Source organism: Vespa crabro, chromosome 25 (genome assembly GCF_910589235.1).
Source record: "Vespa crabro chromosome 25, iyVesCrab1.2, whole genome shotgun sequence".
NCBI classification, from domain to species: Eukaryota; Metazoa; Arthropoda; class Insecta; order Hymenoptera; family Vespidae; genus Vespa; species Vespa crabro.
The window spans coordinates 1,083,285-1,097,877 of record NC_060979.1 but is presented as its reverse complement, the minus strand read 5'-3'; the positions used below and the strand labels follow the sequence as shown (position 1 = coordinate 1,097,877).

The window sequence follows — 14,593 nt, the reverse complement described above, 5'->3', positions numbered from 1 at the left end:
TGTATTTAGAGAAGATGCAAAAAAACCAGGAGTAAAGAAGCAGAACCTATCTGACCTGGTTGTTATGTAAGAGACACAAGAAACGAGTACAAAAGCAATCGGCAAGTGACAATGTAATAGAGAACGTAGATAATAATGTTAATGCCCAAGTTACTGATAGTTTTATATTATCCTACTTTTCGCACAGACGTGAATGATTTAATACAATAAGATAATGTGATAGCATGTTAATAACCTTCGTGACAATTTGATCTATAAAGTTGATCGAATGAATTGAGATTAGATGAGGGTGAAAAGATTAAGGGGACTGGCTATTCTAGATGATTAAAAAAATTGTTTTTTTTTTCTTTTTTTTTTACATTTTTATTAACTTTGAAGTTTTGTGAGGAATTTAAGCCAAGGTCAGTAAATTCGAAAAACTGACGAAGTTACAGGTGTTCATAGCTTGAGTCGCTCCAAGCGGTGTATCGTACGGTACGATTCGTACATACTCGTCGTGTATAACTGTTCCATTGTGTCTTTTCGTATGTGTACAGTTAAGAAAAAGTGACAAAAAGATATATTTGGTCTGTCTCCAGAAACTCTCCCGACTTTGTGCTATAACTTTGTACCTCAAAATAATTTTTAAGTTATATTTCGTGAGCGTCACATTTCACGATGCCTGAACGTATCGAACAAAGAAAATGCATTAAATTTTGCCAAAAACTTGGCCATACGTATTCGGAAACCATACATATTATTCGTAAAATGTATGGCGATGAATCTATAAATGATATACAGAGTCAATTTAAAAGTGATAGAGTAGATTTAAAAGTGATCGTAGAATTGAAAGCGAACCTCATTCTGGAAGACTCGTAACTACTAAAACTCCTGAAAAAGTGGAACGAATTCAAATTTTAATTAATAAAAATCGGTGAATAATAAAAAAGACGGTTGAATAAGGATTATTATTCAGAAAAAAACCCATCGGATCTTTAATGATTTCCTCCGTGCATTGAAACATTACCTTCTCTTTTTTCGAATGTATCTAAAAATAAATGGATTTAACGGTCCGGATATCCTTTCAACAACTTCTCGATCAAGAATTTTTTCATAAATCCAATTCGGCCGGTTACAAATATACTTTGACCATAGTAAAGCCCATGAATGGATATCAACTTTCTTTTTCATATGTTTTACTTTATTATTTGTTCTTAAAACGGTATCATTCTTGAATAACGCTCGTAAATTTTGTTAATGATTATCAATAAAAATATCTGAAAATCGGACAATTCAAATATTGTTTATTATTAAAAATAAAATATTGCAAAAATTTTTTTAAACCATCCTACGAAAGAATACGCTATGGTATATGTATATAAAAAACAACAAATGTGATACATTGTTCCTCTCACATTCGACAGTCTTGAATAATACAAATTTTACAATTTACGTAAAATTCTAGGAAAACCCTCTTTGTTTTACTATGCATATGTTTACAATTGCCGGAAATCTAATTGTGCACATTTCAAAATAATTTCAAGTTGTGCACTTAGTGTGCGCTACACCTCAGGCACATTGAACAGCAATCATTTATATTGAACCAATAATTTTGACTTCAAAAAAATACTTTATATTCTTTGAAGCCTCGGAAATAATAATCAGTAGATTTGAAAATGCATTTCCAATTTTTATATTATAAAAAACATTCATGAATCGTGCAATACGTAAAAATTGTTTTTTTTCGTTAAAAACCTCATATGGTTTTTAATTTTCAATATTTCAAAAAACATCAAGCACCATAATCATTTAGAGACGAGTCTTTCTTCTTTCTTTGAGAATAAAATAAATACTCTAATGGTCGTTGCAAAACATACAATTATTTTCTAGTACAAAAATATCTTATTTTGAGAACAAAAAAAATACTCATTAATTCCATCAATCTCCATTATTTTCAGTTTTTTTTTTTTTATTTATTTATTTATTTAATTGAAATTACCATACATACAATCTCTTATCTCTAACAAAGAGTTATAAAAAAACGAAATTACAGTAAAAAAATAATAAAATGTTTACTCGTGACCGATGAACTGAACGATGAATAACCCAACGTGGTGCTTATGGCAAATTGAGCGACATATGAGGGACATTCAATTTTAGTTTTCCCGTCTTTCGAACGTGGACAAATCATAAGGCTGCTGCTTTTCATATACTATAATTCGAGAGAATTCATTTGCCGAATATCAAGTCCGAGTATGTTCTTAATTCCTAATTTTAAATCAAATCAAAGAAATAGCATATTGAAACGCTCTAATATAAAGTTCTACCACACAAGATTGAGAATTTGAACATATTAATATTTCTATTTATTATAGAATTTTGACATTTCTATGAGCATTTTTATTTTTCAGTAATATTCAGGCATTTATAGCAACTATATCTAATATCCCGATGAAAATTCTTATAGGTCAACGATTAATTTTTCTATTATCAGTGACTAAATGACTTAACTGATCAAAAGATTCGACTCCTCCTTTATTTTCATTATATCATTCAATAATGTATAATAACTTGTTTTTCCTTCTCATTGATTGCGTTTGATTTTGAGATATAACGAGACATAAGGTTACAAAATAACTTCTATCATACTTATATATAGGATCACGCATGATGGTAAAAAGCATGAATGGACTAAAAATTTTTAATAATAGAAAATCAAAAATTAACGCAAAACAAATTTATTGTGCTCAGGAGGAGTAGCACGCCCAAAATTTCACGAACTTCAATATTACTCCATCAAAATACACCGACTGACACAATGCGAACTGTTCTGGCAATATAAAGATACATATCTCATCTACTGACAAATGGCGGCCCTAGTCCTATTTACAAACATTTATTTGATTTAAATTGTGTTTATAGTTGGCCTGTGATGTGTTGGTCTTGCACCTCAAACAGATACAACAAAAAGGATATAAAAAAACGAGCAAAACTGCCAAAAAAGAAATAAAAAGTAGCAATTGAAAAAAGAATTCAAAATTTCAAGAGGATTCAGTTCTCGGGGTTGGCATTTTATATCAATTCTAAATATATTAAATATACTTAATAAGAATTTACCATAGAAACTTACATTTCAAATTTTAACAATTTTTTTTTTCAATTCCGATCACGAAAATTACAAAAAGAAAAATTACTTAAATAATTGATTTAAAACCAATGTATGTTCAAAGTGTATTGAATTTTTATTAATTTTTTGAAATAATTAAATTACATTTTTTTATGTCAAAGATTTGTTATTTGGAAAGTCAGCAAACTATTGAAAAAAACGATATTTGAATTTTCAGAGAATCATAGAATTTTTTAAATCCACGTCTCGTACATTTGTTATTTTGTGCATTTTGTACAACGTACATTTCAATAGCAACATTCGCACAGATTGAGAATTCATTTGAAATTTATATCTATTTCTTTTTTTTTACATCAATTTGCGACCTGCGGCAGATGGCCGCCATCAAGAGGAGTAGAAGAGTACCAAACCTTCAAAATGACGCAAAAAAGACCAAACCTGCTCGAAATTTTATAGATAAAAATTCACTAAAATATCCTTAACCCGTACCAAAAGTATCATTACCTCTCACCAAACCGTTTAACAAAGATTCATTATTATAAAAGAAATAATTGACTTATATTAAGATGAAAGAGTAAATTATTATTATTCCTCCTACATTTTCTTTGACGATCTTGCTTACTTCATGAAGATGGTAGCGTTAGAAATAGTCTGGGAACGCTCAGTAAAATACCCCATATGATCACAAAAAAAATACAGGCTATAGAAAGTTTGAATCCTTGATGGGCCCAGTAAAGCCTTAAAAAATCGAAAAATCAATATTATTTGTAAATGATTGTCAATAATAAACAGATGATGAATTAAAAATGCAAGAAACAAAATACCTTCGCCATTTTATACGAGCTTATGGAAGCGTTTCAATGGGATCCTTTAAGATGTATTTTCTTATTCCTACAACATATGTCGCAAAATAAATATCCCAAACGATATCATTCATATCACAAAGGAATAAGTCACGATCTGCGGGTGTCAACTTCTTCATTAGTTCATTCCATCTTTCATTCGTATACGTCCATTCGTTCGTACAAAAATAACCAAAAACGTCCGACATTTGGTGAATTTTCTTATACATTCCGAGTAACCTTTAACGATAAGTATTATTGCCAGTATGAAATTTTTCTCTCTTTTAGCATTCTAATACTTTCCCTTCAGAAAATATGATATGAGAAATTTACCTCGGTTGTTTACCCACGCACAATGCGATCGCATCGATTATAAAACCTGGTAGTAAGTGTAGAAAGTACACATAGATTAGATAGATCAGCCGGTATTTTGTCATCTTAAAACTACAGTACCAAAATATTTCTTTAGACGGTATCAATCGTTCATACTTTAACGTCATTTCCTTCAATCTGTCGTAAGTGATTGGATTATCCTGAGATACGTAATTGTAAATGGGAATACCTTCATTGGATCTGAAAAATTATATTAGATCGGTGTATATGAAATGTCGGATTTTAATTACATATGAATGTTAATTACAATGCTTCTGTTATATTTTCATTTAGTACATAAGCTATTTAGGAGTCATATTGTCTATTGCCATAGTGATATTTCGTCAAAAAAAAATCTTACTAGAATTGTTTATTCTTGTTATTTATTTTGAATATTGTACAAGAATAAACTCCATTAATGTAATTTTCTTATACGTGTTCGAATTTGGCACAATAGCTACAAAAACCAAACGCAATATAAATTAAGCATTTAAGGAGAACGCTATAAACGAGAGAAAGATGCAGCGTTGCTTCGAAAAATTTCATTTCAGAGATTTATTACTACAAAATGAACCGCGTGCTAGATCACAAGTTAACTGTGCTTAATGATATTTTGAAATAATTGATGGAAATGAATTCAAATGTAACAACAAATGAGCTTGCTGTCAAAATGAAGGTTGACCATTCAGCAATATTGCAACAACTTTCTGCAATTAGGAAGATCAAAAAAGTTGACATATTGGTATTGCACAAATTGACCGAACGACATGGGCTTAATCGCTTGTACGTAATTATATTCATCGCTACTAACACGACCTCTTCGAGAGCCATTTTTTGATCGAATAGTCACTTCTGACGAGAAATAAATTTTGCATGATAATAAAAAGAGATCTGCTCGATAACTTGATAGAGACGAGACACCTGCTCCGAAACCATCGCTTCATCCACGAAAAACTGGTTGGTGGAATGTAAGTGGAATGATTCATTATTCATTCCTACAAACTGAGGAAACCATTACTAATGCAAAATACTGCCAATACATTGATGAAATGCATTAAAAATTAAAAATTATACGCTCTTCGCATGAATATTTTTCCGTGAAAACGCTCGACCGCATACGCCACAACAAACAATTGCAAAATTGACTGACTTAATGCTTAAAATTTTTCAACATCCACCGCATTTAGCTGACCTATCTGCAACGGACTGTTATTTCTTTAAACACCTTGAATTTTTATTAAGCGATAAACATTTGGAAAATGAAGAGAATCTTAAAACTTCCATAGCAGAGTTTATTAACTAAAACCAAAACATTTTGAAAAATGGCATTTATACACTAAAAATATATCTAAGCAAATGAAGCCTATTTAGATTAAATAAACATTTTTTAAAAAATATAACGTTTTTAATATTCATGAAAAATCCGTCACTTCATAAAGACCAAACTATTATATTCGAATAAGGATGAATTAATTTTATTTTTTCAAAAATCATTATTTAATTCATTTGTGAACGGTATCATTTGACGATACCTTAAATTATTAGCAATGCCCCAGGCACTAGCAATTAATCCATTAATCGTCAGATCTCCGGGTACCAAGTTCACTTTCATCGATGCATCGCAATGATGAATTCGCATTATTCCCATTAGAATATTTGCTGTAATTCCTATAGGTCCGTACATATTATCTACCCATCCTTGAATAGGTTCTCGATATGTGGATATCACTAGGAATATTAAATTGATTAATATACACCATTTATTGTTTTATTCTATAATTTATTACATATATTACATTACTACCAACCAATTCCAGGACGAAATATTCCAATCGGTATCGTGTCAGCATGCTTTTTTACCACATTCTCAGCAAGTGATTTCGTATACACATAACTATTTGGCCATCTTCCAAGTAAACTAAAATCAAAAAGTTCTACAAGTGTATTATCAATCAACGTGCACCATCTATTTCTTTAATATCTTTATTATAAATAAATATGAAACGTACTGCGGTGTAATATCGTTAAGTAATTTTTCTTCCATAAGGTCAATCAAATCGATCAATTTGTCAGCATCTATCGGTGGATCATAAATCTTTTCCTCGATCTATTTATAAAGGCAGTTCGCATAAGCCGTGGATACGTGAACGAAACTCTAACATATTAAAAATAACAAACATTTATTATAATCAGAGCTTTCATTAAAAGATCTTGATAGCCATTAGTAAGTATATATAAAGGGTAAAGATGGTACCTCCAGATTCGGCATTTCTTTGGACAACTTTATCAAATCCCTTAGACTTCGGACGTTAATAGCTATCGCCGCTTTCATTGCTTCATTGAATCTTACGGTAGCGGCGACATTGAAAACAATTGATACTTCGCGTATGAGTGTAGCTCTATCAATTTTGGAAATACCGAGATTTGGTAAGCTACAATCCCCCTTGATTGCGACTATTCGTTTTCGGAATTTTGTTTCTTCCTTCCTCAACTTGGAAAACAACTAGAAAACGCACAGAATTGTAAATTTTGTCTATTTTGTTTAAATAAATGTCATAAAAAAATAAATAGCATTAGAAGATTTTGTACATGTTCAAAGTACACTAAACCAATAATTTATTTATTAATTTTTTGTTTCTTATACCTAGCAAGTATATACAAGGTACGTAATTTCTCTCAAGTAATTAAAACTTGAGACTGAAGCGACCAAAAAAATTTTTGAAGAGATTTGTTTGGTATGATAGGAAACATCGTATGGTACCAAATTTATTTATTATAAATCGAACGATATGGAAAATTTTACAGTTAAATTCATTTTTTTAATAGAAATATATATTCTTTTTTTCACGGCTCAATGATTTTTTGAAACGAATTCGACGACTTTCTATATGAAGCCATCTATTATTATAAAATATTTTAAATTACATTACATTATAAATTCGTGAGATCTTAAATAGTAAGGAATACAAATATATATCACTAGTTCCTGACTGTTATACTGCATACAATTGAACATGAAAGTATATCAATCCAACTATTAAAAAGCAGTTATATAGTTCGATTTAAAAAAAATGAATTTGACTTTGAAATTCTCCCAACGCTTAACACGCTTAAAAAGGAATTAGAACATGGTGTACCCCTTCACTTTAAACAAATCCGTACAAAGACTTTTTTTTTAAGTTCGACCTCTCACAAGATATTCCCATTTTTCAAAATAAATAAGATACGCTGTATACATTATTTAATAAATAGAGAATCTCATAGTTAAAGAATCAAAGAAAATATAGAAATAATAAACAACTAACCGAATCTTCCATAAGTTCATCCAAGCGTTCAAGAACATTTTTCCCTTTTTTCGAACGTATCAAAATATAAATGCATCTGATGCCAGGACATCCTCTTAACAATTTCTCGATTAATAATTTTCGATGAATCCAGTTCCGCCAGTCAAAAATACTCTTTCATCGTCGTAAAACTTTTGAATAGGTGTAAGCTTATCGATTATTTCGACAGACGATTCCATAGTTGATGTTCCAACTGTTGTATCAAGGGCCACTTCTTGATCAGACTCTTCTAACAGCGGTTTCATCATTTCTACTCTTCCAAATCGACCTATAAAAGTAAGCGTGAATTAGACATTTTTTTAAATTCTATATCATAATTTTCTCTTTCGGACGGGTTTTTTTAATCCGCTTCTGAAAAGATAACTGATAATTTTATAATCTTAACTTCACAGTATATATGCTAACGCGACTGAAATGTCTTCTGAAAAAATTATAAATTGTACTGCCTATTACTACTGACGCATTTTTTTATTCTAACGCATTTTATTCTAACTGCTTCTTTTCTTTTATCTTCATATTCATGTGACCACACAACCACGATCACTTCTCATTATAAAATAAATATTCATGGCAAGCATGTTTGTGTATATATATCTATATACTACTTTTCTTTGATGCGAACGTACAAAAAGTAATAATGCGAAATAAAGAATGTTAAATACGGTTAACAAAATATCCTCTAATTAATTTGCATTTTAATTGTTTATGACAATATATTTTCTTCTTTAATCTATTATGATTATGATCAAAGAAGCAATATTTCGTGGGAAGAATTTTTCACCTTTTTGGCTTGTCTTGAAATAATTCGAAAAAAATCAATTGACACAATGCGTTATGAGGGCAGTAAGAGTCGATTGTGACATTGGTTCGTCGAAATTTATCCACAATAAGTATGTAGGCAATATAAGATACATATCTATATCTATAATAAATAAGTATCTTATTTGCAGACTACCGTTTTGAGACATTATTCGATAAAGGAAAAAAAACCAAAAAAAAAAAAAAAAAAAACAACCGCTCACGTTATGCATTCATTATCTTTTTTATTTTCAAATCTTACGCCAAATTTTACGATAGTTCTCTCTCTATTCTTGATTTATCATCTCCCAATCCAATTAAGAAACATAACATTTAAATAATAATCAAGCTTCGGCAAATTTCAAATCGATGTAATTAAACAGTCGAACTGTCGATTTAATATAAAAATAAAAAAACAAAAAAAAAAGAAACAGCGGCATATAATAGGAAAAAAGAAAAGTTTATGTAATTCATATAATTGAGAAATATAATTGAGAAAACGATCTTTCTACAATAGTGGCGTTTATATATTATAATATACAATATTGAATACATAATCTTGAATATCCGTTTCGAAAATGCGATTCTATGTTTGTTTTTTACTTTTAATCCCCTATCAAATGTTAAAGATATAGTTTATATATGTATTATATTTAATGCTACTTGCAAATTAATAAAATAAAATTATATAATATAATATTTTATAATAACGTAAAATTTCAGAAAAGAAATGTTCATAAAAGTATATGATGCTATAAAATAATATAATAAAAAGATACGAAAAATATAAACGAAGTATCGTGATTGTTTCACTCCCACTGACTATTATTTTCGCGCAATATCACGCATAATAGTAAATATAATCTTTAATAATTGTAATATTTTTTTTGCAATGTAAAAATAAATCAGCAATATTTATATTTAGTCCATTTCTATGAATTGTGTTTATTCTATGAGATCGTCGAAGGTAGCATTTTAACATTTCCAAAATTAATTAATACTCTATTTCAAAATATCCATCGTTTTCGACGATACAAGATCGAAAGTGATCTAAAATCGAATTTAATATTACTCTAGGAATTTCATTTATACTTTCGTTTCACTTCATTTCACAATCAACGTAGTATCAATGTTTCATTAAGCGAATTTAAATTTATTCTTTTTTAATACTTTGTTCTTCTCATTGTAATTCCATTTACATGTTTTACACAAAGTCTCTTAGAAAAAAATAGGACGTACCAAAAGATATGATAATTCATACCTCAGAAAATACAAAAGTATACTTATTATCAACCGATTTGGTATAAAATACGGGACCATTAACATATGTGTCATTAATGTAAATATTGCTGATTTATTACTACATTTTATAGCATTAATTACAAGTATCCGATATTGTTCTCATCATATATTGTATCCGTGTCATAACATTTTAATAATGCTTATAAAGAAACAATCCATGTTTATATAACATTTTCTTTTTCCTATTTCGACTAATAATAAAATATACTGATAAAGTTTGACAATTACAGCCTACGATAATTAAATTCTGCATATATTTTACCGAGATGCAAACGTGCAAAAAACTATAACAAGAAATAGCAAATGTTAAGAACAATATGAATGATCAATCCCACTAATGTTAAATTTACCAATATCATGATCCATCTTCTTAATAACTAATAAAACTTTAGTAAGTCACTTATATGCTTCAAGAACTTACTTTTCTAGTTTCACTGGACTACATATGTTAGGGGTCAAAATGAAATTTTTGTTCTATCATATTATTCTAACTTATAATTATCTTCTTTTTATTCCCTTGAAAATTATTATAAATTGAAATATTTGGTATCAAAAGAATATTATAAATGAACTGTAGAAAAATCAAGAGCAAATCTTAAATAATTCGAGAGAAAACGGATCATTAGTCTAAAAAAGAAGAAAACTTTTCAGAAATTAGGATAAAAAAATAATTCTAGTAAAAACTTACTTTTCAGTAGAAAAAGCAACCAAATCCTCTGCTACTATAAAATTTATATCTTTCTAAACCTTCCAAGCATATCAAAGATCACATCTTCTTAGAAATTTTTCAAGCTTGTAACATTGCCTTGAAAGTCACTTCACATCTTAGTTATGACTGTCGTATTCCATTCCCAGCTATTGTGAGCAACTTTCAATTTGCTAGCATTACCATCATTAAATGTAATGACAGTATCATATATACCAAGCTTTGATATATGAGATTCAGACAAACACATTTCTTGATATTCTTATCAATACAATGCAATAGAATGATTCATTTACATTTAATGTTTCCTATTTAATTCTTCGATAGTGGTTTATGGTAATTATCTTCATAACTGATATAACAGATTAACGCAGAATTCTTACATGTGAACCAATATAGAGTTTCAGCTGCTTCAGCAGTTTTACATTTAAATCAATCGTTTGAACAAAAGTTGTGAACATCTTGAAATTTTATGGAAAAATGTTGTCCTATATATTATCTAGATTATGTTCATTGCTTCTTACGGCCTGGTCATAATATTCTAATAGCTGATTGACGACATCTGTCAGACGATCCTGTATAATTACACTGCTAGAAAGCGATATCTTAGAATACTTATACTTCCTTCATGAAAGTCGCATATAAATACTTCTCTCTATTCTTGCACTTACCGTGTTATGTAAAAAAATTGTTCTCAACATTTTCCATGATGTTTATCTTTCCTGCTGCAACTTGTAAACTCATCGAACATCGAATTTGAATATATCCAAATATACAGTTATATTAATATCTCTTTCATTCAAATTTGTCTTACTTGAATACACGTCATCACACTTCACTTCATTTTTAAAGTAACTTAAAGGAGTACAAGTCTGTGAAACTGATGTATAGGATAAAGTTACAATCCTAACCTCATTCGCAACTTCCGATATAATTCTGTAGTATCGATTCCCATTGTTTATTACTGTTTTAAACATTGTTTTAGCTCGTATCATGGTTAAATGTAATAATTAACAAACAAGATTAATGCACTAGAACAACAGGAGAAAGAATCAAAAAATTATCACGTTCGTACGACAAAATCGATTCTGAGAGAAAACACATACTGTATACAATCGTCGACGAATTAGAAAAATAAAAATTCCAGCAATCATATTTTCTCAATAAAAATAAAATCGAAAGCACACATTCATTTTTTCACATGTCACTATATAATTTTTTCTACACGACATTGTAGGTGACGTCATAAAAATTTACTAACATAAGATAAATATACATTTGTTCGATAATTTGTTGAAAAAATTATATTTTATATAATAAAAGTACTTATATAACATTATAATCCAAACATTAATGTTACTGAAGTATACTTTATTTTAGAGAATGTTTAAAATAATGAACTTCACTTCTTTTATCAAAGCATGTAACTATCTGTTAAAGCACCGTAAATCGATACGCCGTCAACAGAGAGCGCTGATGACCACTTCAATGAGGATGGCCAATCACATGTTGGTGAAGCATCCAATGGGTGCGCGTAGCCTTTGACACGTTGTACAGCTCGAAAAACAAAAGAGTTCTGCCGAAAGTTCACCTTCCCACAATCCGTATTTTATAAGTACGAAGGACGTGAGAAGAGGGATTACTTAAAATTAACTGTTAAATTCGAGATATATTATGTATAATGTCACTAATAAAAAATCATTCAACACAATATCGTAACATGCTAACGTCGAACTAGACGTTATGAATCTTTAATTCCAGAAATTCGAAAATGTACTTACAAGTAATTCGAAGTTAGAAAAATTTGAATCTTTCAGAAGGAGTGTATAAGTGTTGATAATAGTTGAATGTATAATTAATCGCAACATTGAGGATTGTATCGAGCTTTTAACTTTTAAAATTATTAGAGAACCGAGATGTTAGTTAAACTTAAAACGATAATTCTTATTAACACAAGATGTTAGTTAAAAACACAAAAGAATATCATAGATTATAATTTGTTGTGACGTTATTCGATCGAAGTATTTATAAAAGGTTCAAATATACTTGGAATATACTTACTCTTACTCAAAATATTAACAAAAAGTTCGAACCTATTTCTCGTTTGAATTTACTTGAAATTACTGATTCTCTTCTTTGAAATAGATATGAAACATTCGAAATTATCCAATTAGAATCGAATCTACTTGTAACATACTTAATTCCATTCCTGAATTCGAGAGTAATATACGCCTATAGATATGCAATCGGTAATTAATCATCTTCATTCAGGGCTTTTACCGTGATCAAAGTATATTCATAAGCTGGAGAACAATATTTATAGAGGAATTATTCATCGAGAAATTTTTCAGAGACGTCAAGTCTTATATCTTATATATTTTGAAATATCTTTCGATATGTTCGAAAAAAAGGAAAAGATAATTTGAGGATTCAATGAGTTATTATTTTTGATCGAGTATTATTTCTATATTTTATTTCATCTTCATTCAAATCATAGATTTCTTGATTCCGTTAAAAAAACAAAGTAGTATTTAATATTTTATAAATGTAACAAAAAAGAAAATTGGTGAATAAATTATTGATTTGGAGCATGTTTAACGTGCAAGAAGACGCAGAAAGTGGTTCTCCTTGAAATTGTCTACATATGTATGCCAGGCAAAAAAGATTTACGACTCTTTAATGTTTATTTGCTAGATATTTTCTACGATGAGAGAGAAACAATCGAAATTCCGAACGAAAAGGAATCGAAACTATTTCCCGTGATCGAGGATAATTGTAATTTGAAGAATTTTGTTATTCCGATAATCGATAGAATTACACACATACACGAAGCATCAATTGTTTTTTATGTTACGCCGTAATCATAAAGTTTAACGAAAAAATCTTCTCCAGTGGTTTTGACTTGATGAAGGAATTTGCTTATACAAAATGCAGATAGCAAATGGTATATAAATATTTCAACATTAATGTGGTAGTGAGTATGAGAATGTGAGGGATCTTAAAGTTCATCGTAAATGAAAACATTTATTATTTTTCTTTTTGTTTTATGTTCACCCTTCTTCTGGCGACAATTGAATGCGATGAATATGCTTTCATTCACATAACTTGCCCAAGGAAATGGCAAAACTGAAGACGCACATCTTTATGTGCGTCTATATGTGTTACGTGCCAAAACGCAATATGAGTTTGTCTCCGCAATGCAATGAATAACAGATATTTTTGCTAGAATAGAAATGTTGAGTTGCGTTTTATTTATTCTCTAGATGGTTTGTATTCCTAGATGGTAACTGAAGAAAAAATTTTTAAGAGTAGAGAGTAGATATAGAGTGATGAGTGATTTGTAGGATAGATTTTCGAAAAAAGGAAAACTAAGGAGGACAGATTTGTTTTATAGAGTTGGTGAGAATTAAAAAAAGTCCTGTAAGAGAGGAGAAAGCGTTGGATGGGGATATGGAGGTCTTGTGGTGTTATGGTTTTGTCAGGATGTCTATATTTAACATTCTTATAATGATTAAATATACTAATTACAATAATTATAATAATAATAATAATAAGAATATGACTAATAATATGACTAATGATGATGATGATGATGATGATAATTATAATGATAATAATAGTATGTTAATAATATTATAATAATAATAACAATTATGATAAAGATATTAATCACAATGATAGTATTACAGTAGATATGGATGACATGGAATTGAACATAACATTCCGTTGATCTGGAATCTACGGGACTTGCTTAATCGCGGCAATAATTTTTATATTTTTACATTTAAAATAAAACTTTATAATAATTGTTATATCTGTGAAAAGTATGGAACATTTTGGTTTGAAAATTGAGCAACGTATCTATGCCACGATTACTTTTATTATTAATATTTTCTTGTGAAATAATTTCATTAAATAATTACAATTTGGAATTAATAGTAACCATTAAAAGATTGTATTTAACGATTTAATAGAAATATGATGAATGATTAATCAGATTATAAAATTATATATGTATATATAATTATTATAATAATATATAAATAATATATACATATATAATTATTATCATTTAGTATTCAACCAAAGTGCGGTAGGAATAAAAAAAATCACCACTATGAAG

At 29.0% G+C, this 14,593-nt stretch overlaps 1 protein-coding gene across 1 annotated transcript; it reads right to left on the bottom strand.

Annotated features, from left to right (window-relative positions):
* Positions 1-1,925: 1,925 nt before the first annotated feature.
* LOC124432431 (fatty acyl-CoA reductase wat-like) lies at positions 1,926-11,946 on the bottom strand. Its single transcript, XM_046981404.1, is given in 11 exon segments — positions 1,926-3,844; positions 3,931-4,188; positions 4,282-4,521; positions 5,853-6,048; positions 6,129-6,238; positions 6,330-6,475; positions 6,575-6,823; positions 7,626-7,747; positions 7,750-7,932; positions 10,453-11,061; positions 11,142-11,946. Coding segments are annotated over 8 exon segments (1,464 nt in total). The 5' UTR covers positions 7,913-7,932; positions 10,453-11,061; positions 11,142-11,946; the 3' UTR covers positions 1,926-3,844; positions 3,931-3,950.
* Positions 11,947-14,593: the final 2,647 nt, after the last annotated feature.